General features: G+C 39.5%; 1 protein-coding gene across 2 annotated transcripts in view; it reads left to right on the top strand.

Annotated features, from left to right (window-relative positions):
- Nucleotides 1-922: 922 nt before the first annotated feature.
- Nucleotides 923-26,691, top strand: part of ZNF106 (zinc finger protein 106) — a 63,699-nt gene continuing 37,930 nt past the window's right edge. Inside the window, exons 1-3 of one of the 2 annotated variants that reach the window (XM_038580174.1) lie at nucleotides 923-1,064; nucleotides 20,865-20,950; nucleotides 26,355-26,416. In XM_038580174.1, coding sequence (XP_038436102.1) covers nucleotides 20,897-20,950; nucleotides 26,355-26,416 — 116 coding nt within the window. In that variant the 5' untranslated portion in view covers nucleotides 923-1,064; nucleotides 20,865-20,896. The remainder of the gene's footprint in view (nucleotides 1,065-20,864; nucleotides 20,951-26,354; nucleotides 26,417-26,691) is intronic. The other variant, XM_038580175.1, reaches the window with a different exon arrangement.

The raw sequence follows: 26,691 nt of genomic DNA, 5'->3' as shown, positions 1-26,691 counted from the left end.
TGTTTCAAGGACTTGTGATGTCACAAATACAGAATTGGAATAGTTCTTCAGTCCTCTAGATACAAATCTGGACTTCTACATAGTTGAAGGGAGGTGCTTGCTTTGGTTTTAGGTATTGAAGATCTTGTTAAACACAGACATTGTTAGAACTTCAATAATATAGGAGTAACGCTTCACACCATTATTAATCTTAATGTAACTTGATTTATCTGATTAGCTGTAGTTACTAAAATAGGATCATGAGAGAATGAATATGGGCTACATTTAATAAAGGAAATAAATATGGTAAGTATTAATAAAAATATCATCATAGGTATTCATGGATTTTTTTTGCTTTATGACAGGCACCCATTCATAGATAGGCACTTGACCTGCATTATGTCATTTAATCCTAGCAACCCCCTGAGAGATACCATTATCCCAATTTTAACTGTGCAGAAACTGAGATTCCAAGAAAACTTGTAATTTGCCCAAAGTCATAAATTAGTAGAAGCTAGGTCAAGATTTGAACTCATATCTGTCTGTCCTCAAGCTCTTAGACCTTCCATTAAACATCAGTAGGTTTTACAAGGCAGGAGTGGTTGGAAATTTAGCTTAAACAATTGCCACTGCATAAAGGGAATGCTGGTGATTTAGGAAGAGAGTAGAAGCAACAGGGAGGCCCAGAAAGAGCAAAACGAATGAAAAAAGAACTAAGGAGGCTGGTCACAGGTGCGTTCAGGGCTGCAGAGTAACTTCTGCAAGCCGACCTGCCTTTGATCTTTCTTTTCCAGTAAAGTCTCTTTACCCTGTGTCCGTTGTTCACTCTTGTGTGTTCAAATAAAGCTAGATTATTGAGAAAGGCGGACTGCAAAGAGGAAAAAAAAAAAAAAAAAAAGGAGCGTGACGGCGGCGGTGTGCGCCTGCGCGCTGGCGGCGGCGGCGGCGGCGGCGGCGGCGGCGGTGGTGCCCGGGGGGGAGGGGGCCCGGAGTGGGCCGCCGGACCCAAAACTGAGAGGGGCCTAGGGGACCTCCCTCGCTGGGACCTTGGCGGCCCGATGGAGTAAGAGGGGTCGGCTGTGAGTGTGAGTATCGAGGCGCCGGGCTGCGTTGGGGCGTATGGGAACGGCGGGGTCCTGGTGGTCTGCCCCTAAGGTTTCGGGCTGCAGGACGCGCGGCCGGGCTTGTGCTCCTGCAGGCTGCGGCGCCGCTGCGCCCGGGTCCTCCCCGCTCCCTGAGCCCGCGCGTTTTACAGGCAGACGGTGCTTCTGGCTTCGGGGTACAGATTCTCGCGGGGGCGTTCCGGCTCTGCTTCTAGTCCCAGCAGAAAACGCGCTTGCAAGAACCTTGACCTTTAGGGGAGGCCGCCGACCTCTTTCGGCCCCCGGTTCCGCAGGGATCTCGTAGGTCTAGGTGCTTAGAGGCCTACGGGTCACAGGCCAGGGACACCTTTCGACCTCTAGTGACTGACAGCCTCCGTTCTTTTGCCTCCTTCCGTCTTCTCTCCGGGTGGGATGCGTCTTAATAATAGCTACTAATTATGGAGCGCGTACTGTGTGTCAGCTTAATGTTTAGCCCGAATCTCGGTGCGTAATTACGGGGAGGAAATGCTTTGCACCCCACTCCCCCTTGAGTCTGCTCAGTTTAATCATCCTTGAGACTCAGAGTAAACCATTTTATTGGGAAGTTTGAGATTTCCATGGCTTTTAGAAACTTTAGACTGCCGTTCTAAGGGAGGTTCTCTTACCTAGCAAATAGGTGCTTTATCCACCAGAATGGTTTATATCGAATTTACTCAAGCCGAAAGAACTTTTGCACACTAAGAGCCCTTGCTATTCTAAACCCCAGGGGAAATCCTAAACTTGTTTAAATCCCTGTTCTCCAGTTTAGTTGTGAATGAAACAATGGAGGATAATATTTTGATTCAGTTAGGACTTATTTGGCATCTGCTACATATGTGCCAAATACACTGAGGTTTGTCACAAAAATTGATGAGATACCGTAATGGAAAGTGTTGTTTTGTTTTGTTTGAAGCATATTTCAGATTAGGTCACTAAAAGTTTGATGTCAATTTGCTCAAGCTAACCTAGCTAGAGTAAGTGGTGAAATTCATATCTGCCAAGGCTCATCTTTTTCCAGACACACCAAGTTAAATATTCTAAGCATTTTTGAGAAGCAACTACCTAACAGTTTTAGTTTTTAGAATTAACTTTTCAGTCTAGAAAATGATAGGTGCCTTTAAAGGTACTAGCTAGTTTTTGAAGAAAACTTCAACATGACTTGGAAGGTGGTAAGAAGGTGTGAAGGAATCTGATGGAGTTAGTTCAGAAGGAATTGCTTTGATTGAAAGGAAGATACTTAAAAAGGAAAAACTGGAAATGGTTTGGAAATTATTTATCTAGGTTAGAGCACAGCACATGTAATCTACTATAGAAGAGGCTCTTGTACAAGGAATAGTGGTAGGTGCTAGCTGGCTTGGTTCTGGCACCGGGAATGGCTCTGTGAGAAATATACATATTGTGTATTTTGTGATTGGAATATCTTAGTGGGAAGTTTAAGATTAATTTGTGTATCCAGTGTATAAGAACACATAGGCAGAGAATTTGAATATGAATATCCCAGTTGCACACTCAGCATGCTGACTCTCTAATTGAAACCTTAGAGTCAGTTGGGTTTTTTTCCTCTTAGAATCTAATCTGAAAGAGACTACCAAGAAATGAGAGTTCCTAGGAGTTGACCAGTAGAGGACTGGTTAAATAAATTATGCATTTGTTAGAATGAGCCAGCTCCCTCTGTGTGCTAATACTGAGTAATAACCAACATATATTAAGTGAAAAAAAAAGTGCAAAAGAGGTTTTGTTTTGCAATCTTTTTTTTTTTTAAGTTTATGTATTTGCATATATATGTATAGAATATCTCTGGAAGAATATGTAAGAAACTGGTAACAGTGACTGGAGGTGCATGTGGCTGGGAAACAAGGGGAAGTGAATAATTTTCTGTATAAGTTTTTAAGAATTTTTTTATGAAACCTTTAAGCATCCAGAAAAAGGGAGGAAATATTATTTTTTGTTTTTTTTTGAAATATTGAATCCATGTAAATTGATCATTTTAAAATCTGTTGTTACATTGCTGTATTTGCTTTTATTCCTGACATCTCTAAATAACTTTAATATACGGCTCTAATAAAAAGAACAATTTCCTGCTTAACCTGTTAACATAATCACACTAAACAACTAATTCTTCCATATTATATAATACCCCGTGTTTCTTAAAATTTCTCCATATTGGGGGCGCCTGGCTGACTCAGTCAGAGGAGCATGTGACTTTTGATCTCAGGGGTTGTGAGTTTGAGCCCTATGTTGGGTGTAGAGATTACCAAAAAAATTTTTTAATTTCCCCAAATTGTCCTTCCCCACCCCCCTTCTGTTTTGGATCTTATTTACAATTAAAGTCTATGCATTGTATTTGGCTGTTATGTCTCAAAATCTTTTAAAATCTAAAAGTTACGGCAGCCCGGATGGCTCAGCGGCTTAGTGCTGCCTTCAGCCCTGGGCCTGATCCTGAAGACCCGGGATTGAGTCCCACGTTAGGCTCCCTGCACGGAGCCTGCTTCTCCCTTTGCCTGTGTCTCTGCCTCTCGGTCTCTCATGAATAAATAAATAAATAAAAATCTTTAAATAAATAAACAAACAAAATCTAGAAGTCACCTTTTTTTCTCCCTTTCTCTTTTTTTCATCCTGACTTGTTGAAAAGACCTGGTCAATTGTCTGAATTTATCTGATTGATTTCTAGTGATATTCCTTAGGGTGGTTCCTGCTAAACTGGAAAGTACAGGTAAACACTTAATTGGATTCAGGTTAAACACTTTGGGGACGGTAATAGCTTAAGCTATGTACTCTTGTTTTTCCCCTATTAATGATGCTGTGATTAGTTAGTGGGTTCAATGGTAAATCTGAGTTTTTCATTGTAAAATTGTATTTCTTCCCTTAAAACCAGATGTAAGCCCTTTTGTGTTTTTAAAATTTAAAACTAGTGTTACCAATTCAAAATATAAATAATTACCTTTAAAAAGACAAAGCTTACTGGAAAATATTGCTGCTCCTTTTTTTTTTTTTTTTTTTTTTTTTTTTAATTTTGTTTAGACATTGAGTGAGTGAGCTTGAGCAGGGGAGGGGCGGAGGAAGAGGGAGAGAAATCCCCAGCCGCCCTATGAGGCTCCATCCCACAGCAATGCAATCATGACCAAAGGGAAATCAAGAATCTGGACACTTAACCAACTGAGCCACCCAGGCACTCCATGTTACTGCCTTTTTTTTTTTTTCCCTTAAATTAGAGAGAGCATGGGATTGGGGTCGGGGAGGCAGAGGCAGAGGATCCTAAGCAGGCTCCTTGCTCAGAGCCCCCTATGCAGGGCTCCATCTCAGAATCCTGAATTCATGACCTGAGCTGGAATCAAGAGTCCAGTGCTTAACCAGCTGAGCCACTCAGGTGCCCCATGCTGTTGCTTTTTAAAACAATCCCTGATAACTAGGTGTAGTATCTCATTTTATAGAAGAGGAATTTGAAATTCAGAGATTAAAATTTACTCAAGGTAATAGACTTAAGTATTTTTATTTACTTCCAAGTTCATGCTTTGCCACCATATTTTATAAACTATGAACTGGTATATAAATGTAAAATTGTTATTACTCCTAGTAGTTATGCTACTTGTCCCTTATATCCTTTTGGACAAGTAATCAGTATCTATTGATATTAAACATTTTGGAGTGTCATTAAATGGGGATAGATCTCTGAATGTTTTAGTCTATAATGAACCATTTTGAAATTTCAAAATACTGCATGCATGTCAAAATTCTTGATGATTTCTGGAGTTCCAAAAAAGTTCTATACATGGAAGCATTATGCAGTCTTGGTTGTTGCGCCTAAAGTCTTTGAGGTTTATAAAAATATGAGTTAAAAAATAAAAAAAAATAGTATATGTGTATTATTGTTTTAATTTTTTGAAAAGTACAAAAAGAACTGTAGTGAAAACCTGCACACCTTCAGTTTTTTCCCCACAGGCAGTAACTGTTACCAGTTTCTTGGGTATCCCACTAGAGATACCCTGCATGTTTATGTGTATGCCATTAGTATAAATTTTGACATTCTTATATAGAAGTATCTTAGTAGCATAACCTAAAATAATATTGTTAAAGGTTATACTCCAGCTTTTATTGTTTATATTCCAAATGTCTTTGCTAACTTGTATTCATTCATTCAACAGTATTGAGTACCTATTCTATATTAGATGATGTGGCAACTCATAGGAATAAAATGATGAACAAGACAGGTGTTCCTGCTAGCTGTCAATGAGCTTACCTCCTAATGGGAGAAGTAGTCATTAAGCAAATAATTATACTAATAACTATAGCAAAGATTCACTACCTGCTTTGTGCCAAATGCTTTATGTGGATTTTTTATTTATTCCTCATTCCTTTTTTATTTATTCCCTATGATATTGATACTAATAATACTTTTATTTTATGGATGCACAGAAATATTAAATTACTTGGTCAAGATTGCACACAACTAGTAAGTGATAGAGCCAGGTTTCAAACATAAACAGTCTGGCTATAGAGATCTTGCTGTCTTCTTTAATGCAGTGGTTTTTAATGAGTTTGAGATTATCGCCTAGGGAGGTGTGGAAATTTGTGGGATGTTCTTTGATTTCAAAAATCATTGAGAGGATGACACTGACTTTAGTGGATGGAAATCAGGGTTGTTAGACATCTTGCAACGTAAAGGACATCCCTACCCTATACGGTAAAAAATTGTTACACATTTTGCATCACTTTCAAATGTCCCAGAAGATGTTCATGTAGGTAAAAAATCTGTTTATGATCTTATGGCCTAGAACCAATTTGTTTTACATGTTAATTCTGATTTTTTGTTTTTGTTTTTGCATCAAGCACAGTTACTGTGTACATAAAGAGATTGTGCTTTCTTTATTTCAGAAAGTTTATAAAAGTTGGCCCCTATTTTGGAAAATCATACCACAGACAGCAGTGTGCTATTCCTGGTATTTTTATCAAAATATAACGTGCCTATATCAGTCTATATTTGCAGTTGTCACATTCATAGTCTTACATTATTTAATCTAGTCATGCCCAAACATTTATATTTTGAAATATATACTATTTTCTGATAAATTACTTTTCTGTTTTAGTTAAACATTATTTTGATACTTTAAATTTTACTTGTGTAAGTTACATTAGGTCTGAATTTCATTTCATTAAGGATAGGAGATATTACAAAATATTTATAATAAAGGTATACATATCTTGAAAGAATGATTGTGTGATGACAGTTGGGGAAGCTGGTTGATGAGCACACTGAGGAGTGTTATAAGAATCCCTCATATTTATGTATGAATGAAAATTCTTGTAATGTTTTAGAAAAAAAGACTCTGGGTCTGATATGGTTGAGAATTGCTATTCTGTTCCAGCATTAGAAATAGTCAGAGTTGTGATAAGTGTTATGAAGAAAGTATATGATTTTAGGAGAGAAGTGTATTTGAGGGAATATGGCCTAATCTGAGAGATCAAGGAACACTTCCCCAGGTAGCTGACATTTGGACTGAGATTTATTTGAAGGATGAGTAGTTAACAAGATGGAAAGGAATTAAAAGCATTCTAGGAAGAGGGACCAACATATGAAAGGGGGGAGAAGGAACATGGTAGATGGAAAGAACTGGGAATACTATTTTTGTCTGGTGTATAGAGATCTAGAGGAAAAGTAGCTCAAACCTAGTACTTAGTAGCAAGGGTCCTATCAAGTGGGCTTTGTTAAATATTTTGGTTTTTATTTTAAGTAATGGGATACATTGAAGGGCTTTTAAATGTCAGGGACTGAGGCATAAAACATAGGAGTGTATGGGCTTGGTTTTTTCAATGTATGGTTGAGGGAATCATAGAAGTGTATGTTTAGGTGAAGGTGAAATTGAAGTAAACTAGAATGCTGAGCCATTTCATGAAAGACAGCTGCCTCTTTCAAGCTGTCACAAGTTGAAACTAGGTCTGAATAAGCATATAGTAAGAAGTGGAATAATGATAAAAACTTACAAAGAAAACCTAGGGCCATAATGGGTTCATTGAAGGTTTTTTTTGTTTTGTTTTGTTTTGTTTTGTTTTTTGTTTTTTATGATAGTCACAGAGAGAGAGAGAGAGAAAGGCAGAGACATAGGCAGAGGAAGAAGCAGGCTCCATGCACCGGGAGCCCGATGTGGGACTCGATCCCGGGTCTCCAGGATCGCGCCCTGGGCCAAAGGCAGGCGCCAAACCGCTGCGCCACCCAGGGATCCCCCTCATTGAAGAATTCTATCAAGTATTTAAGAAGAAATAACACCGAACTTATATAGGCTTTCAGAAAATAGACAAAGGGGAACCACTTCCAAACTCATTTCACTAAGTCAGCATAACCCCAATAATTAAAACCTAATATAAACATTATAGATTTAAAAGAAAATTACAGGAGTGTGCCTTATGAACATAGTCCACAAATAATTCTGGGCAAACTATTAGCAAATCATAATATGTTATGACTAAGTGATTAAGGATAAATGGATAGGTATGTATCTGATAAAGCAAATATAGTAAAATGTTAATGGTAGAATCTAGGTGGTAGATATAGGGATGTATGGGAAACTGAGTGTGGGATATTCACTATTCTTTCAGCATTTTTGTGTTTGAAATTTTCCAAAAAAAAAACAAAAAAACAAAAAACAGGGAGAAAACGGAATATTATGAACAGATTTGAATTTTAAAGAGATTACTTCTGGGGGGATCCCTGAGTGGCTCAGCAATTTGGCGCCTGCCTTTGGCGGGGCATAATCCTGGAGTCCCGGGATTGAGTCCCACTTCAGGCTCCCTACATGGAGCCTGCTTCTCCTTCTGCCTGTGTCTCTGCCTGTCTCTCTCTCTGTCTCTCATGAATAAATAAATAAAACCTTCAAAGAGAGAGAGAGAGAGAGATTACTTCTGCTGCAGTGTTAGGAATTAGGAAAGTACAGGATTACCTGAGAGTAGTTTAAGAGAGGTTGCTGAGACCATTTGGGAGGATATTATATGGCTGCTCTTTTTAGGCTGGCAATTTCAAAGTAAATTTGAGCCCTAGGAAAATTTCCAAGCTGTTGAAATGCTGAATTTTTGAACAGTACCAAATTTTGTCTAAGCATAGTTTTGCTACTTACTTGCTGTGATATTTAGATATATCACTGCCGCATGCACAGTATGCATGTGACCTTTAATTTAAAAAAAATTTTTTTTAAGTTTCATTTATTTGTTAGAGAGCAAGTGCTCAACAGCTTTATGGCTCAATGCCACAACCCATTAGATCAACAACCTGAGCCCAAACCAAGAGTCAGACACTTAACCAACTGAGTCACCCAGGCACCCCCATGTGAGCTTTTAGTGAACATTAGATTTTTGACATTTACAGAGTGATGTTGAGCATTCCAAAATTTCCAAATACCACTACATTAGTGGCATATAAACTCCGCCCTAAAATCTGGTAAAATACATGGTGACCTTTTTAGAGACTTACTTTCTTAACTATAGGACAAAGGCATTTAGAAAGCTATTAACATCGAACTGCTAAAGTAAATGCTTTATTGTATTACGCCATGACTATCGTCAGTGATGAACTTAAAAGATTCTATACAAAGAAATAATGAAGTTGATTGCTATTATAATAACCTATCTAAAAGTACTTTATATACAAAAGTAGATGATTATTGAATATATTGTTAGCAACAAGATGCATGGAGAACAGCAAAAGTTTTTGAGGAGAATGTTGGGCAGTTAGCTAAACTAACTAGCTTGCAGTTATTGTAATTCATGCCACAGAATTGTTTTTTATTTATTTATTTTTTTAAAGATTTCTTTATTTTAGAGGGAGAGCGTGTGAGAGCAACAGAGATGGAGGGGCAGAGGGAGGGGGGGAGAAAGAGAGAGAATCCCAAGCAGACTCCCCACTGGGCAAGGAGCCTTACATGAGTCTGTGATTCCACAACCCCAAGATCATGACCTGAGCTTGAAACCAAGAGTCAAACACCCAACCAGCTGAGCCATCCAGGTGCCCCCCAGTTTTTTATTTTTTTATTTTTTAAATTAATTACTTTTTTCCCCCAGTTTTTTTAAAGATGTTTATTCAGCATTGTGATCAGACTGTTACATTTAGCAATCAACTGCAGGGGTGCCAAAAAAATTACATTAACACCCTTTGTTGGAATGCTTTACACTTTTCACAGAACAGAAACTAAAATAACCTGTTACACAATTCATCACGTTTTTTGCCCATACACATGAGTATTGTCTAAAACATGTCTTCTTTGTAGCAGGTGCGCCTGCCACCACTTTGCTTGACTGAGTTCACAAATCTGATGTAACCTGTAGCTTCCTTGTCACTTCTCTGGCTCTCTTCTCCTGCTAAACTTTGTTTCCTATTAGTAATTAAAACCTCCTGCCACTGTCATAGCTGCTGCTGAAACCACCATAGCCACCTTGGTTTTGTGGTTTGGCAAAGTATTAGCCTCCACCACCATAGGGGCCAGAGCTTCTGCCTCCAAGATTACCTCCTTTCATGGGTCCAAAATTTGAAGATTGATTGTAATTGCCAGAATCGTGATAGCTTCCACCACCTCCAAAGTTGCTTCTGTCATTACCAGATCCCTTATAACATCCCCACTGCTACCATATCCACCACCACCTCGATTGCCACCAAAGCCACTTTGCCCCTGAAGTTTCCTCCATGATCAAAGATGTCATTCCCACCAAAACCATTTCCACAGTTTCCAGAGCCACTTCAACCTCTTTGGCTGGATGAAGTATTAGCCATCTCTTGCTTAGATAGGGCTTTCCTTACTTCACAGTTCTGGCCATTCAGTAAGGTATTTTTGAATAACAGTCTTGTCTCCAGAGTCATGGTCATCAAATGTTACAAAAGCAAAGCCTCCCTTTTTGGCACCACCTTGGTCAGTCATGATTTCATCACTTCAGTGTTCCAATATTGTTCAAAATAATCTCTTAGATGATGTTCTTCAGTGATTCTTTAATGCCACCAACAAAAATCTTTCTCATGGTTAAGTGGGTACGAGGTCTTTGAGAATCTTCTCTTGAGACAGCCCTCTTTGGTTCCACAACTCTTCTATTCACCATGTGTGGCCTCGTATTCATGGCTGCATCCATCTCCTCCACAGTGGCATATGTGACAAACCCAAAGCCCGTGGAGTGCTTAATGTTTGGATCGCTCATTACTACACAATTTGTAAGTGTTCCCTGTTGCTCAAAATGGCTCTTCAGACTCTCATCAGTTTCAAAGCTCAAACCTCTGATGAAAAGCTTCTGTGACTATCCAGGCTCTTTCAGAGACTCTGACTTAGACATGACTGTGGTGGGAGGGGAGACTCAGTGGCATCCATGGGCAGAAAGTAATGAACGTATCTCCATGTCACAGAATTTCATGTCATGGAATTTTAAATTTTAAAATCTGTAAAATATATATTGAATACAGGAATAAAACCTTTTTAAGTTGTTACATAAGTGCGACAAGCTACCCAGTTAGACTTTTATTTATTTTTTTAAGATTTTATTTATTTATTCATGATAGACATAGAGGGAGAAAGAGGCAGAGACACAGGCAGAGGGAGAAGCAGGCTCCATGCAGGGAGCCCGATGCGGGACTCGATCCCAGGTCTCCAGGATCACGGCCTGGGCCAAAGTCAGGTGCTAAACCGCTGAGCCACCCAGGGATCCCCTCAGTTAGACTTTTAAAACAATGTTTGTTGGGACACCTGGGTAGCTCAGTGGTTGAGCGTCTGCCTTTGGCTCAGGGTATGGGTCCCTGGGTCCTGGGATCGAGTCCCGCATCAGGCTCCCTGCACGGAGCCTGCTTCTCCCTGTGCCAGTGTCTCTGCCTCTCTCTGTGTGTCTCTCATGAATAAATAAATATTAAAAACAAAAGAAAATGATGTTTGTACAAGCTATCTTTTGGCTTAACACTTCGTATGTTATATGATGATCACATTTGCTAATATTTTATTACCTTGTTAGGGTTGGTTCCTTCTCAGTTACTTTTCCCTGTAAGATATAATGCTTGCCAGGTTCCAGAATTGAGTAAGGAATGACCACCCTGTCCGTTTCCTTGCCTGGTTGATGGCCATTGTGAACAGCTTCATTTGGGGGTGCTCAACTTTTAATGCCTTTTTCTGGTCACAGCCTTAACTTCTGGTCTTTGTGTTAGCCCTGTGCTTATTAAAAAAGAGTGTTTGTTTGGTACATGAACTCTTGCTAAGTGTTGTGTTAGGGCAGATAATATAAACAGTAGGAATGCAAATGAGTAAAATACTTCTAAGCTTATGCTCAAAGATACTGGATGCAGGAAACCTTGGTATTGGTGGTGATCTCTCCTTTCTCATTCATGATTTTATTAATTTGAGTCTTTTCTCTCTTCTTTTTAATAAGGCTGGCTAATGGTTTATCTATCTTACTAATTTTTTCAAAGAACCAACTCCTGGTTTTGTTAATCTGTTCCACAGTTCTTCTGGTTTCTATTTCATTGAGTTCTGCGCGAATCTTTATTAATTCTCTTCTTCTGCTGGGTGTAGGATCTATTTGCTGTTTTTTTCTCCAGCTCCTTTAGGTGCAAGGTTAGCTTTTGTATTTGAGTTCTTTCCAGTTTTTGGATTGATGCTTTGTGTTGTGATGTATTTCCCCCTCAGGAGGCTTTTGCTATATCCCAAAGATTTTGAACGGTTGTATCTTCATTCTCATTAGTTTCCATGAATCTTTTTAATTCTTCCCTAATTTCCTGGTTGATCCTTTCATCTTTTTCAGCAGGATGGTCCTTAACCTCCACGTGTTTGAAATCCTTCCAAACTTCTTCTTGTGATTTAGTTCTAGTTTGAAAGCATTATGGTCTGAAAATATGCAGGGAACGATCCCAATCTTTTGGTATCGGTTAAGACCTGATGTGTGACCCAGTATGTGGTCTATTCTGGAGAAAGTTCCATGTGCACTTGAGAAGAATGTGTATTCAGTTGTGTTTGGATGTAAAGTCCTGTAAATATCTGTGAAATTCATCCGGTCCAGTGTATCATTTAAAGCTCTTGTTTCTTTGGAGATGTTGTGCTTAGAAGATCTGTCAATTATAGAAAGCGCTGTGTTCAAGTCACCAAGTATAAGTGTATTATTATCTAAATATGTCTTTGGTTATTAATTGATATACTTGGCAGCTCCCACATTCGGGGCATAAATATTCATGATTATTAGGTCCTCTTGTTGGATAGATCCTTTAAGTATGATATAGTGTCCCTCTTCATCTCTTAGTACAGTCTTTGGGATAAACTTTAGTTTACCTGATAATAAGGATGGCTACCCCTGCTTTCTTTTGAGGACCATTTGAATGGTAAATGGTTCTCCAACCTTTTATTTTCAGGCTGTAGGTGTCCTTAGGTCTAAAATGAGTCTCTTGTAGACAGCAAGTAGATGGGCCCTGCGTTTTTATCCAGTCTGAAACCCTGCGCCTTTTGATGGGGTCATTAAGCCCATTCACGTTCAGAGTTACTATTGAAAGATATGAATTTAGTGTCATCATGATACCTATTCACTCCCTGTTTTTGTGGATTGTTTCCTTGAACTTCCTCTTTCTTTTACAGAGTCCCTCTTAATATTTCTTGCAGAGCTGGTTTGATGGTCACATATTCTTTCAGTTTCTGCCTATCTTGGAAGCTCTTTATCTCTCCTTCTATTCTGAATGACAGCCTTGCTGGATAAAGTATCCTTGGCTGCATGTTCTTCTCATTTAGGACCCTGAATGTATCTTGCCAACCCTTTCTGGCGCTCCAGGTCTCTGTGGAGAGGTCTACTGTTGTCCTAATACTTCTTCCCATAAAGGTTAGGGATTTCTTGTCCCTTACTGCTTTAAGAATCTTCTCTTTATCTTTGCAATTTGCAAGTTTCACTATTAAATGTCAAGGTATTGAGCGGTTTTTATTGATTTTAGGGGGGGATCTCTCTATCTCCTGGATCTGAATGCCTGTTTCCCTTAGGGAAGTTCTCAGCTATGATTTGTTCAAATGCACTTTCTGAACCCCTGTCCCTTTCAGCGCCCTCTAGAACCCCAATTAAACGTAGATTTTTTTCCTTCTAAGGCTGTCATTTATTTCCCTTAACCTTTCTTCATGATCTTTTAATTGTTTTTCTCTTTTTTCCTCAGTTTCCTTCCTTGCCATCAACTTGTCTTCTATGTCACTCACTCATTCTTCTACCTCGTTAACCCTCGTTGTTAGGTCCTCCAGTTTGGATTGCATCTCATTTAATTGATTTTTAATTTCAGCCTGATTAGATCTAAATTTTGCAGTCATGAAGTCTCTTGAATCCTTTACACTTTTTTCTAGAGCCACCAGTAGCTTTCTAATTGTGCTTCTGAATTGGCTTTCTGACATTGAATTGTAATCCAAATTTTGTAACTCTATGGGAGAGAGGACTGTTTTTGATTCTTTGTGGTGAGTTTTTCCTTCTAGTCATTTTGCTCAGTGCAGAGTGGCTAAAAATGAGTTGTGCTGGAAAAAGAAATGAGAAAAGGGGGGGAACAAACAGAAAACAAAAAACAAGGGAGAGTATCCTCTGATTCTATATACTGTAAATCCCTTGACTTCCCCTGGAACTTTCCAGTGCTGCTTCATCAATAACTTGCTTTTCCCATGTCCTTCTAGCTGGTCTTCTGAGGGAGGGCCTCTGTGCTGATTCTCAGGTGTGTGCACCTGGGGAGCTGCCCAGCCCCCTGCCAGGTGCATGGCTCAGTGTGAGCTGTTTATCCTGTGAGGCCCCTGCTCATTCCCAGGTGCTTTTTATTTATTTATTTTTCCGTCTTCCTACCTTGATAGAAGCGCGAACTCTTCTCACTGTAGCATTCCAGCTGTTCTCTCTTTAAATCTCAGGCCTAATTTGTAGGCTTTCAGGATGATTTGAAAGTTATCTAGGTAAGTTGCTGGGGACAGGTGACTTGGGGACGCTACTCTTCTGCCATCTTGCCCTGCCTCCCGGATGCAGGAAACCACCAATCATTTGCTTTGGGAAATAGGAGCCAGCCAGAACTTAGAACTACCAAATACAGCAGCTACCCAGAATAAGCCTTAGGAAGTTGTGGTTATAGGTTGTTGTGACCAAAAATACTTTCTGACCTCTGTTATCAGTTTACTCCTCCTTAGTAAAGAGCTTTGGAATTTTCTAGGGAGGCACAGTGAGCAAAGTGATCTCCCAGAAGTGCCAGTTATATCTTTGCTCCATAACCTTTTGGGCAACCTAGGGGTAGCAGCAAAAATTTGTTCTGTCACTGGTACTCTCTCTCTGTTGCCCTGTCTTGCTTATCAGAAATCCATTTGTTTTTTTTGTCAGGGTTGAGGTAGAGGCACAGAAAGTTACCTGTGGGATTCAGAAAAGGGATTCTAATCTGAGTACCACTCCCCTCCCTCAGCAAACCAATAATTAAGCTTTTCTTCTCCTTTTCCTTAAAGTTTTATTTATTTAAGTAATCTCTACACCCAGCATGGGGCTCGAACCCATGACCCCAAGATCAAGAGTCGCATGCTCCCCTGACTAAGCCAGCCAGGCACCCCTAAGCTTTTCTTCACAGTTTTACAGTATATTGTTGTCCTGGAGAGTCTGAGTTGGCTTTAATTAGGTCAGAGCTCAAATATCTTAAGTGTTACTGGGTTTACTATAATGAATCTTAGGAAGTTTATAAAAAGACAAATCCCTTCCTTATAGTATAAGGTTGGGGAGATCAGATATAACCTATCAAACAACCTCTACTTACATTACTGTGACAATGTTTCAAATAAAGTTGACACTAAACAGTGTTTTCCAGCCTTGAGTTATGTGATAAATATTTGAAGAAATATTGTAACATTGACATTTGAGATGAACTACAGTATTATGAGATAGTGGTTACTTGGAAGTGTCTTTTTGACTCATTTAAATTATGTTTGAGTGACTACCCTTGCGTAGAGATAGGGAGAGCATAACGAAGTACAAAATGGAGTCTCTGGAGATGAAGTGCAATAATTCTACTCTGCCTACACAACTGTATTTATTTATTTATTATTTTTTAAAGATTTTATTCATTTATTCATGAGAGACAGAGAGAGAGAAGCAGAGATAGATACAGGCAGAGGGAGAAGCAGGCTCCATCCCAGGACTCCAGGATCATGCCCTGGGCCAAAGGCAGATGCTCAATCACTGAGCCACCCACGTGTCCCAACACAGCTGTATTTAAATTAATAAGCTGTGTGGACAATTTTGATGCACTGCTTGGGTTTAGAACTTCTTTATATATTAGGAGCAGAAGTCAAGGCAGGAATCTTTAATGAGTGGAGCAGTTGGGTGAAGGGAGAATAGATGTAAGGTCTTGAAGGCTTATCACATTGATGAATAGATAGAAAAATTGAAAAATAGAAATCTATTAGGGCTTAGTGACTAAATATGAGAATCTGAAGGAAAAGAATTAATAATATGTTTTTGCCCACAGACATGGTAAATGTATTGACAGAATAGTAATTAGGATGTTGAGAAAAGGTATTTATTATAAGATTTTTAAGGCTTTTATGACTAAGAAATGTCACAGATATTTCTCATAGTTTGGAGAACATGCGAAAGGTTTCACAATGGGTATTTTTAAGTGATATGGGAAGAAAATGCAAGGTGGTTAAGAACAGCTGTAGTTGAATTGTTTCTTTATGCTTACTTGACTTGTATAATGTAACCTCTCAAGTACTTCAAGATTGCAAAATTGGATGGTTTCTATTTTCTTGACTTCTAATACTTGTTAAGACCTTTATTTTATTTTTATTTATTTTTTAAGAGAGTGAATGAGAGAGAGAGCACATGAGTGAGTGAGCAGGGGCGGACAGAAGGTGAGAGAGAATCCCAAGCAGGCTCCATGCTCAGCTTAGAGCCTGACACCGGGCTTGGTCTGAAGACCCTGAGATCATGACATGAGCCAAAATCGTGAATCAGAAATGCTTAACCTACTGAGTCACCCAGGCACCTTTTTGTTAAGATCTTTTTTTTTTTTTTTTTTTAATATTTATGATAGACATAGAGAGAGAGAGGCAGAGACACAGGAGGAGGGAGAAGCAGGCTCCGTGCCGGGAGCCCGACATGGGACTCGATCCTGGGACTCCAGGATCGCTCCCTGGGCCAAAGGCAGGCGCTAAACCGCTGAGCCACCCAGGGATCCCCTGTTAAGATGTTTAAAGAGAGCAGTGGTTCCCATCTAGAAAGCTGTGAGCTAATTCGAGTATTTCAGAAAGCTTAATTAAAATCCTATATTAACCCAGATCAAGGATGTAGAAATTAAAATTTCCTTTGTCTTTGGCTGGAATTCTTTCAGCTTAGTGCTATATACTAGGTCTTCCTTATTGATTAACTGCTTTGCTAGCAGTTATACTTTTAATGTTTTTTTACAGAAATGAAATGAATTTACTTAATTTATGCAGGTTAGAAACATGGAGCTTGTGAAGAGAAAACAAAAAGAGTGAGTCTTCAGCTAAAAACTTGATAATGTTTTTTTTTTTTAATTTTTTATTTATTTATGATAGAGAGAGAGAGAGAGAGAGAGAGAGAGAGAGGCAGAGACATAGGCAGAGGGAGAAGCAGGCTCCATGCACCAGGAGCCCGACGTGGGATTCGATCCCAGGTCTCCAGGATCGCGCCCTGGGCCAAAGGCAGGCGCTAAACCGCTGCGCCACCCAGGGTTCCCTTGATAATGTTTTTATTTAATTTATATATTCTAAAGATTTTATTTATTTATTCATGAGAGGCAGAGAGAGGCAGAGACACAGGCAGAGGGAGAAGCAAGGCTCTTCGCAGGGAGCCCGACATGGGACTCCATCCCAGAACCCTGGGATCACAACCTGAGCTGAAGGCAGACACTCAACTGCTGAGCCACCCAGGCGTCCCAGAGAATGTTTTTATTATATGACTTTTTTTATCCACTTATTAGGAATTGATGCCTTTGGCTTTATTAAATAGAAACACAGTTTGTATTTTAGTGCTCTGTTCTCAGTTGATAATATGTAAAAACAGCATAATAGCTATTGTTGCTTATGCCAGAAGTCACATTTTTTTGTTGACTTTGTTGCTTCTTAGTTTTATTTATTTATTTATTTATTGTTCCTGTTTTTCTGTGATGGTTAATAACTTGGAGCCCTATTAAAAATATTTCTGGACATGGGCTGCCTGACTGGCTCAGTCAGTGGAGCATGCCTCTCTTGATCTCAGAGTCATGAGTTCGAGCCCCACATTGGGCATGGAGTCTACTTTAAAAACAAAAACAAAACACATTTCTGGACATATAACTGTTTCCTCAATTCTTAGAACAATGCTTTGTGCTCCATAAACACTTGGGTGAAATAAAATACTACATGTAAACAGTAATTAAAATTGAAGTGAACATTAAGATATAGGGGAATTAAAAGAATAATTACACAGTGACACAGAGCACCAGTGATTTATGTTAATTTTGAGATCCAAGAGAGTAGTAGTACTAGAAGCATGAATAACACTGTGCTTATCTCTGAAGGTCTGTTTCTTTGTTATACTAAGTAGTTGATATTCAGTTTCCTCAAATGGCCAAAATTTTACCCTATAATCTTATTTTGGTGTTTGCTCTTTGTTACTGAGTAAAATTATTTCAGAAATTCAGGAGTGATATGAACTGGGTTACAGTAGCAAGGAAACTGCTGAGTGACCAGAAGTAGAGAACCGTAGGCCTCTTCCTCACTGGTCCTTCCACCATGTTGTCTAGGAGTTATAGATTAAATTAGGATAGTTTATAACTTTGTTACTTCACAATTTTAAATTCCCTAAGGAAGGAACCCAGGCAAGAAAGCAGATATCTCTATTAGAGCCTGGTGTTTTGTGTGTAGAGGGAAAAACAATGTTGCTTGGGGAATGAAATTAAATTCTCATGTAGGGCATCTTTGCAGAGATGCAAGAGGAAAATAGGCTAGTGCTAGAGGACGGTAAAATAGAAAACCTTCTGGTCTTAATCCAAATCACAGTATTTACTTAGCTTTCTCTGTCTCACATTTGGTAACTGAAGATAGTTCCATTTGAAACAGTTCAACAAATGCTTACTGGGTGCCTGCATTATGGCATATACTGTTTTAAGTGCTAGATTTATTTATTTATTTTTAAGATTGATTTTATTTATTCACGAGAGACAGAGAGAGAGAGAGAGGCAGAGACACAGGCAGAGGGAGCAGTAGGCTCCATGCAGGGAGCCCGACGGGGGACTCCATCCCTGGTCTCTAGGATCATGCTCTGGGCGGAAGGTGGCACTAAACCACTGAGCTACCTGGGCTGCCCAAGTGCTAGATTTATACTAGTGAACAAAATACACTAAGTCCCTGGAAATAAAGAATTAAAAAGAAATTATACTATATCAGGTAATAAGATTTGCTTGCTTCAGTTATCTCTTGCTCTTTAACCACCCCAAAATTTACTGGCTTAAAAGAAATATTTTATTGTTTCTTAACATTCTGTGGGTTGAAAATGGCTCATCTGCTTAGTTCTTTAAGTCATCTTACTTGGGGACCTTCATTGGCAGGTGGGCTTGGAACACTGAGATGGCTCACTCTCCCAACGTGGTTGTCAGATGGTGCTGGTTGTTCGGGTGCTCAGCTGGGCCTCAGTTCTTTTCCCTTTGTCCTCTCCTTGTCGCTTGGGCTTTCTTTCTCACAGCTGGTGGCTGGGTTCTAAGAGGGAGTATTCCAAATGTGCAAAGGCAGAAGCTGCACATTTTTTACTGAGACTTACTTTGTCACTTCTACCGCACTTTTTTTAGATTTATTTATTTATTTATTTATTTGGGAGAGAGAGAACCTTAAGGAGACTCCTTGCTGAGCGAGCCTGATGTGGGGCTCCCATCTCACCACCCTGATTGTGACCTGAGCCAAGATCAAGAGTCAGATGCTCAACTGACTGAGCCACCCAGGCACCCCACTTCTACCACATTTTGTTGATCAAAACAGGAAGGGAGAATGAACCACACCATTTGATGGATGGTGATGACAAGATCACATTGTGAAAGAACACCTAGGGTGGAAGATAATGTTGTGGCCATCTACAGAAACAGTCTACTACAGTGCTATTAAAACATAAAAAAAAGGGGGGGGGGGGTAGCACACCTACTGGTCCCATGGATCTGTCTGTCTTTTCAACAGTATTTGGATAGAATAGACCCAGGGACACCCCTTCTTCCAGTCTCCTACCACTCTCCAACCTCTTTTCCAATTGCAACTTTCCAAACCATCTTCTAAGCGCTCCCCTGCCTCTAAGACCAGCCAGCACTGTTTTTCTGAGCTTATTCCTTACTGCCAATCAAACATGAGCTCCCAGATACATCAGAACTATTCCACTGAGGTGGAGGCTGCTGTCAACCACCTGGCCAACCTATATCTGTGGGCTTTCTATACCTACTTCTCTCAGGGTTTGTATTTCTACCATGATGTTGTGGCTCTGGCATTTCTTCTACAAGTTAGAAGGTGAAGGTGCCTAGTATCTCCTGAAGATACAAAACCAGTGGGTAGCCATGCCCTCTAACAGGAGGTGCAGAACTGTCCTAAGATGAGTGGGATGAAACCTTGGACACTTTGGGAGATGCTGTGGTTCTGGAGAAGAACCTGAATCAGGCCTTTATATATGTGCATGCCTGGGTTTTGCCTGTGCAGACCCTCATCTCTGTGACTTCTTGGAGAGCCATTTTCTAGATGAGCAGGTGAAACTCCCATCTAGAAGATGGACAACCACCTGACTGATGTCTGCAGCTTGACTGCCCCCCTGGTTGGACTGGGCTGGGCAAGTATCTCTTCCAAAGGCTCACCCTCAACCATGACTAAGAGCCTCTAGAGCCCAGTGGCCTCTGAGAGGCCCTCTGGCATCCCCCTGGTGTCAGGGCTTCTTCCTAAGCCTCCCCTTGCAGCCATTAGGCAGCTTTTTACCACCCTGGAGCCCTCACCCAAGTCTAGGACTAGATGGAAACAACAAAGCTTTTTGAAGCAAAAAAATAAATGAAGCAGGTTAATAGGAGGATAGAAGGGAGCAAAAAATACAGCATTGTATGTCAGGGAAGGCCCTTCCTAGTGAAGCAACATTTCAAATACTGATGGAAATAAGAAAGTGAGAGAGTGAGCCATGTGAGCCATAAAAATATCTTGAGGAAGCATATTCCAGGCAGAAAGAATAGGAAATGTAGAAACCCTCGGTGGGAGAATCCCTGGTATGATCAAAACCTAACAAGGGCAGTGTGACTGGAATGGAGAGATAGAGGCAATGAGAGTGGGGCATGGAGTCAGCAAAAAAGGAAACAGATTTTCTAGCTCATGGCAAAGGACTGGATGTTGTGTGAGTGAGGTAGGAATCTGTTGGAAGATTTTGTACAGAGGAGTTAAATGATCTGACTTAAATTTTAGAAGAATCCTGTTGTGAGAATCTTTGGCTTCCATTTTGAGAATAGACTATTAAGAGGACGAGTGGAATCAGGGAGGCAAATCAGTAAGCTAGTGCCTCGTGAGATGACCGTTGGATTTGGGTTGTATTTCAAAGGAAGACTGACAGGATTTGCTAATGAGAGTGGATATGGGGTGAGAAAGAGGGGTCAAGGATGACTTTCAAAGTTTTTGCCCTAGGTACCTGGAAAACTTGAATTTTCATTTACCAAAATGGGAGGACTGGGAGGAGCAGGGTGGAGGTGAGGGAGATGTAAGACTTGTATTTTTAGCTATGTTAAGGTGAAGAAGACATCCCAGGGGAGAAAGGTTACTAAATGTTACTTCCTCATTGCAGGTGTGACGTTGAGTGCTTCAGATCTGGTCACTATGGTACGAGAACGAAAATGCATATTGTGCCACATTGTGTACAGCTCAAAAAAGGTAATAAAATAGAAGAGGGAGAATCTGAAGCTTTATGACTGATCTTTTTTTTCTTCCAAAGACATGGGATTTATAGATGGATAAAAGCTTTTAACAGTGTCTTATTAATGCTTCTTTCATAATCATAGTCTCATTCCACTGGTTTCTCTTTTATTAGCTCATAATAAAAGAGCCAATAACTATATTATTAAATTATTAAACTATATTATTAAATCTCTACCCAGAATTTGAGGATTCTCAAAAGTTGATAATCGTTACTAATTTAGTCTGTAACCAATTATAGAGAAATACCTTAAAATTCAGTTTATTTGAGGTTATACTACTTTTTTTTTTAAGATTTTATTCGTGAGAGACACAGAGAGAGAGAGAGAGAGCGAGAGAGAGAGGCAGAGACACAGGCAGAGGGAGAAGCAGGCTCCCTGCAGGGAGCGGGCCAAAGGCAGATGCTCAACCGCCAAGCCACCCAGGTGTCCCAAGATTATACTACTCTGATTAGCTAAGGATACAGCATTTGTTGTCTGTACCTGGATTCTGTTTCTGCCTTTGCTTGTGAAAGAAAAGTGCAGCACATCAGAAATGGTGTTAACAGTATCCTAGCTGTCCACAAGGTGGGGATGTTGCTCAGAGAAAAACGCATTTTTAAGAACTAAAATAATTTACCTGTGCCTCAGGGAAATTGGCTGCAGTTTGTCTCATTGTTTTGCTTTTTCTTGTCTTTATCCTTTGCTTTCAAAGTAGTACTGATTTAACTACTGAGAAATTTTTTTCTAAGCTTTTTTTCTAAGCTTTTAGGATGCTTTGGATTGTCCTTCAAAATTTGGAGAACTGAGAAGATTATCATGAGCTAGGTTAGCCTGGGAGGTTTAAGTGAACCTGGAAAGATGTTTGGAAGTAAGATGGCTTCAGAGAAATAGAAGAGAGAAAGATTTTAGCGGTATAATAACATGTACAGAGATACAGAGGTAGAATGGAGTGTGAGTTTTAGGAGTCTGTGAGAAGGCTTATCTGATTAAAACAGTTTTGTATTGGAGATAGTGGGACTGCAATATAATCTGTAATTTAGATGCAGACAGTTATAAAACTGTTGAATGCTAGACTAAGGGGTTCCATTATGATCCACCCCCTAGGCTGGGGTGAAGATTTTTTTTCCTCTTTAGGATTTCTGTTAGTGATGGAAAAATCAGATGAGATTTTAAAATCATGTTTAATAATATTTGCCTTTTACAAAAGTAAAAGAACTGTTCTTCTAGTTTCAAATTTTTTTGACCAGGGTTTATGCAAATTTATCATAAATAAAAATTCTTTATGGCTCCTTTCAGATTAGGGGGAGATGGGAGATTGAGAAGGTGTGAAAGGGATAGGCAGACACTCAGAGATGTGGTGTTACACTTTTGTGGAGGAGCAGCCCTGTCTTGATGTCTCATAATTTTGTCATTTTAAGCCTTTTGGCATTTCTTCTATTCTGGTTTAAAACACATTTTCATCTCTTCCTATTTTTCCATGGATCATAATGAAAAAATAAATCAGAAGCTGGGATTACCCACTCCTATTTTAGGAAATGCCAATTACAGGTTTTTAAACAAGGGAATTGCATGATTTAAGTGTTAGGATTAATGTGGTCTAAGAAATTAGCATAATGGGCTAATTGAAAGAGATAAGTTTGATACTTAGTTTTATTTAGATAGATGATGAACAAGTTAGGTTGAAGCAGTGCTTTCCTCTAGTATCCCAAACTAGTGTAACCCTGATTTCTTCAAATGTACCGGGGAGAAGAAAAAGAATCTAAAGTGCTCTAAATATGGGAAAAAACTGTGTGCTGTATCCCTGAGTATGATGCTCATTAATTTTTTTTATTTTTATTTTTTTCAAGGGTTTTAATTTATTAGAGAGGGAGCATGAACAGAGGGAGGGGCAAAGGGAGGCGGAGAAATAGACTCCCCACTAGAGAAGCCCTGGAGTTAAAAAATACTAAAAAAATTCTCTTGTATTAGTCAGTGTTTTCTACATTTGTTCAACTGCCAAGTCTTTAAAAAACAAACAAACAAACAAACAAAAAAAACTCCTTCTTCTCCCTTCTTTAAAAAACCTGATAATGATTAATATGCAAGAACTAAATAGAAGCTTGGTAACTGAGCAAGTATGCATTTGGGGCTATTTAATCCTGTGCTCATGGATTTTTCCTAGTTATTTTGAAAGCTTAGGTTGTCACACTATTTGCATTCATTCCTTGGAGCAAGGTGGGAGAGAATTTCACATGTAAATTTAGGAAAAGATTTGTGAAGTATTCTAGATAATCAGAAGTCATGTTTAAACAAATTTTGAATGATAATATTTTTATAATTGAAATAGAATACAGGATTGATTTTTATATCAGAAAATAACCTATTTCAGTGAATGCTGCTTTGATCAGGAATGGTTTCATTGCAAGAAACAGAACCAACAGGAGCACCTGGGTGGCTCAGTCAGTTAAGTGTCTGTGTTTGGCTCAGGTCATGATACCAGGGTCCCAGGATTGAACTCCATGTCAGGCTCCCTGCTCAGGGAGGAGCCTGCTGCTCCCTCTCTCCACTGCTCGTGCTTTCTCTCACTATCTCTCCCTCAGATAAATAAATACAATCCTAAAAAAAGTAAAAGAAAGAAACAGAACCAAGTTAAATTTAGCTCAAAGAGGATTTGGCACATGTGTATCTAATATAAGGAAAAATTGAACAAAAGGAAACATGGGGATTTGAGCAGGGGTTGTGTATTCATGGTTTTTTTTTTTTTTTTTCATTCTTGATTGTGTCGCTAATTTGACTCCGCTTTCAGCTCTGTAAGTGTTCATTCTAGTTAGTGGCCAATCAATTGTAGGTAGAAGGGGGTGGATCGCATGTAAAGCTATCCCCTCCAAGTGAAGCATTTGTATTTATTTTTTATTTTTTTTTTAAGTTTTATTTATTTATGATAGTCACACAGAGAGAAAGAGAGAGAGAGAGAGAGGCAGAGACACAGGCAGAGGGAGAAGCAGGCTCCATACACCGGGAGCCCGACGTGGGATCCCGAGTCTCCAGGATCGCCAAAGGCAAAGGGCCAAAGGCAGGCGCCAAACCGCTGCGCCACCCCGGGATCCCGAAGCATTTGTAGATAGGAAGGAAATGATGGTTGTCTCCAGTATAATTGCCATTTAAAGAAAGTGTTTAGAATCACAAAGCTGGGCAGCCTGGGTGGCTCAGTGGTTTAGCGCCACCTTCAGCCCAGGGCGTGATCCTGGAGACCCGGGATCAAGTCCCATGTCGGACTCCTTGTATGGAGCCTGCTTCTCCCTCTGCCTGTGTCTCTGTCTCTGTCTCTGTGTGTGTGTGTGTGTGTGTCTCTATGAATAAATAAATAAAATCTTTAGAAAAAAAAAAGAACACAAAGCTGTTTGTCACACTGTTGTAGATAAATTAAGACTAAGTTATTGGGTTGTTGTATTCTTTTTGACAAATGAATTGTATATAATGAAAAATCTCAATGCACTAGATGGTTGGAGTGTGACATAGTATTTAAAACCTTGGCTATTGGGGATCCCTGGGTGGCTAAGCAGTTTAGCGCCTGCCTTTGACCCAGGGCGTGATCCTGGAGTCCCAGGATCGAGTCCCACATCAGGCTCCCTACATGGAGTCTGCTTTCCCTCTGCCTGTGTCTCTGCCCCCCTCTCTCTCTCTGTGTCTCTCATGAATAAATAAATAAAACCTTGGCCATGGTGTCAGATATGTGAGGATCTGAGTCCTCATTTGACCACTTGATTATCTGTGACTCTGAGAGGGCAGGAACGAATGTTTTCACACTTATCCCTTCAGTGCCTAGTTCTGTACTTGACATTTAATAAGCAGTAATAAATAGTTGGTGAATAAATAAGTTAGTTTCTATGTATCCTTGTATACTTATGAAATTAATAATATTCCATCAGCAGTGTTTTGCAGTTGATATGAGGAAATCTTAGAGGCACTTAAACACAGGATACAGTCAATAGTAATACTCAACAATTATAGTATTATTATATTATTATATATACGAACAGCCATTCTCTAATTTTGGCATGTTGCCTACATATATGTCCACATGACAAAGGGATAGATATTTACAGCTTTTTGAGTTTTAAGATATGTGTGCATGTGTGTGTGCATGTTTTTAAGTGGTAGCTCTTCCCACAGATTTTGTTTTCCTGCCACTAAAGATGGGTTGGAGGAATGGGAGACCCTAGTAGATTTTCAAAGATTTCATTAGAATCAAGCAAATCAATTGGGGGAGAATGGGCAGTGAAGATGAGGGCATGATTGAGCTCCTGTGTTCTAAGCAGTTTTTAAAAACTTTTTTTTTTAAAAAAACAACAATAATCATTTTATTATTGCTTATAGCTTCTTTTTTTAATAATAAATTTATTTTTTATTGGTGTTCAATTTGCAAACATACAGAATAACACCCAGTGCTCATCCCGTCAAGTGCCCCCCTCAGTGCCCGTCACCCATTCACCCCCACCCCCTCCCTCCTCCCCTTCCACCACCCCTAGTTCGTTTCCCAGAGTTAGGAGTCTTTATGTTCTGTCTCCCTTTATGATATTTCCTACCCATTTCTTCTCCCTTCCCTTCTATTCCCATTCACTATTATTTATATTTGATCAACCACAGGGAAGTTCTGTTAGATCCATAAGTTCTGCCTAAATTGATATATCCATTTATTTATTCAGCAAATCTTGACAACCGTGTGCCAATCCCTGGCCAAGACTTGAGTAAGAGTTATAACTTATTTTTGAGAAACTCTCAGTTGAGTGGGGAAAGTATGGAGAAAATAACCAAATAGTTGAGAAGTTAGATGATTTCTGAGTTGGGTTTTTATATATATAAAACTTTAGTAAATTCTTTTTTTGTGGATAGAACTTAAGCCACATAGTTTATTCTTAAATCCTTTGCTCCCTAAAGACAATATACTTTCTGACCTTTTTCGAAAGCCATTAAATAGGTTTTTCTTAATAATTATTTAAGAATGAGGGCAGCCCAGGTGGCTCAGCGGTTTAGCACCGCCTTCAGCCCAGGGTGTGATCTTGGAGACCCAGGATCAAGTCCCACATCGGGTCCCTGCATGGAGTCTGCTTCTCCCTCTGCCTGTGTCTCTGCCTCTGTGTGTGTGTGTGTGTGTGTGTGTGTGTGTGTGTGTGTGTTTCTTATGGATAAATAAATAAAATCTTAAAAAAAAAATGAAATAACCTCAAAAACATAGCTGAAGAATTATAAGGAACTGATTTCAATATTGAATTGAGAAGGGTAACCACGACACTTATGACACAAAGAGCTTGAACCCCAATTGTTGATTGAATAAAAACAGAGGAATTTTTTTTTCCCAAAGCAATCCCCCTTAGTTTAATCTGCTTTCTTTAATTTTGAAGGAGATGGACGAACACATGCGGAGCATGTTGCATCACAGGGAACTTGAGAACCTGAAGGGCAGGTATGGGAACGGCTGTCTTCCATCAACTTGTGACTGTCGGGGGATCTGAGTGCTGAGGGTGCCTGTTAGCTTATTTTATAGTAATCCTTCAGAAATAAATATGGTCCTATGACATGGAACTATCTGTAGAGTTATTAACAACTACAGTAGCTTTTTGGCATTCAAAAAGGATAAACCGTTGTGCATCTCAAATGTGTAGAATTCACAGCAGCTCTTGCTAGTAGATGGAAACAAGGGTGGGTGGGGATGAGCTAGTTCTATCTCATTAGTATGTT

Source organism: Canis lupus, chromosome 30, assembly GCF_011100685.1.
Source record: "Canis lupus familiaris isolate Mischka breed German Shepherd chromosome 30, alternate assembly UU_Cfam_GSD_1.0, whole genome shotgun sequence".
Lineage (NCBI taxonomy): Eukaryota > Metazoa > Chordata > Mammalia > Carnivora > Canidae > Canis > Canis lupus.
This window is presented reverse-complemented; position numbering and strand designations above follow the sequence as displayed.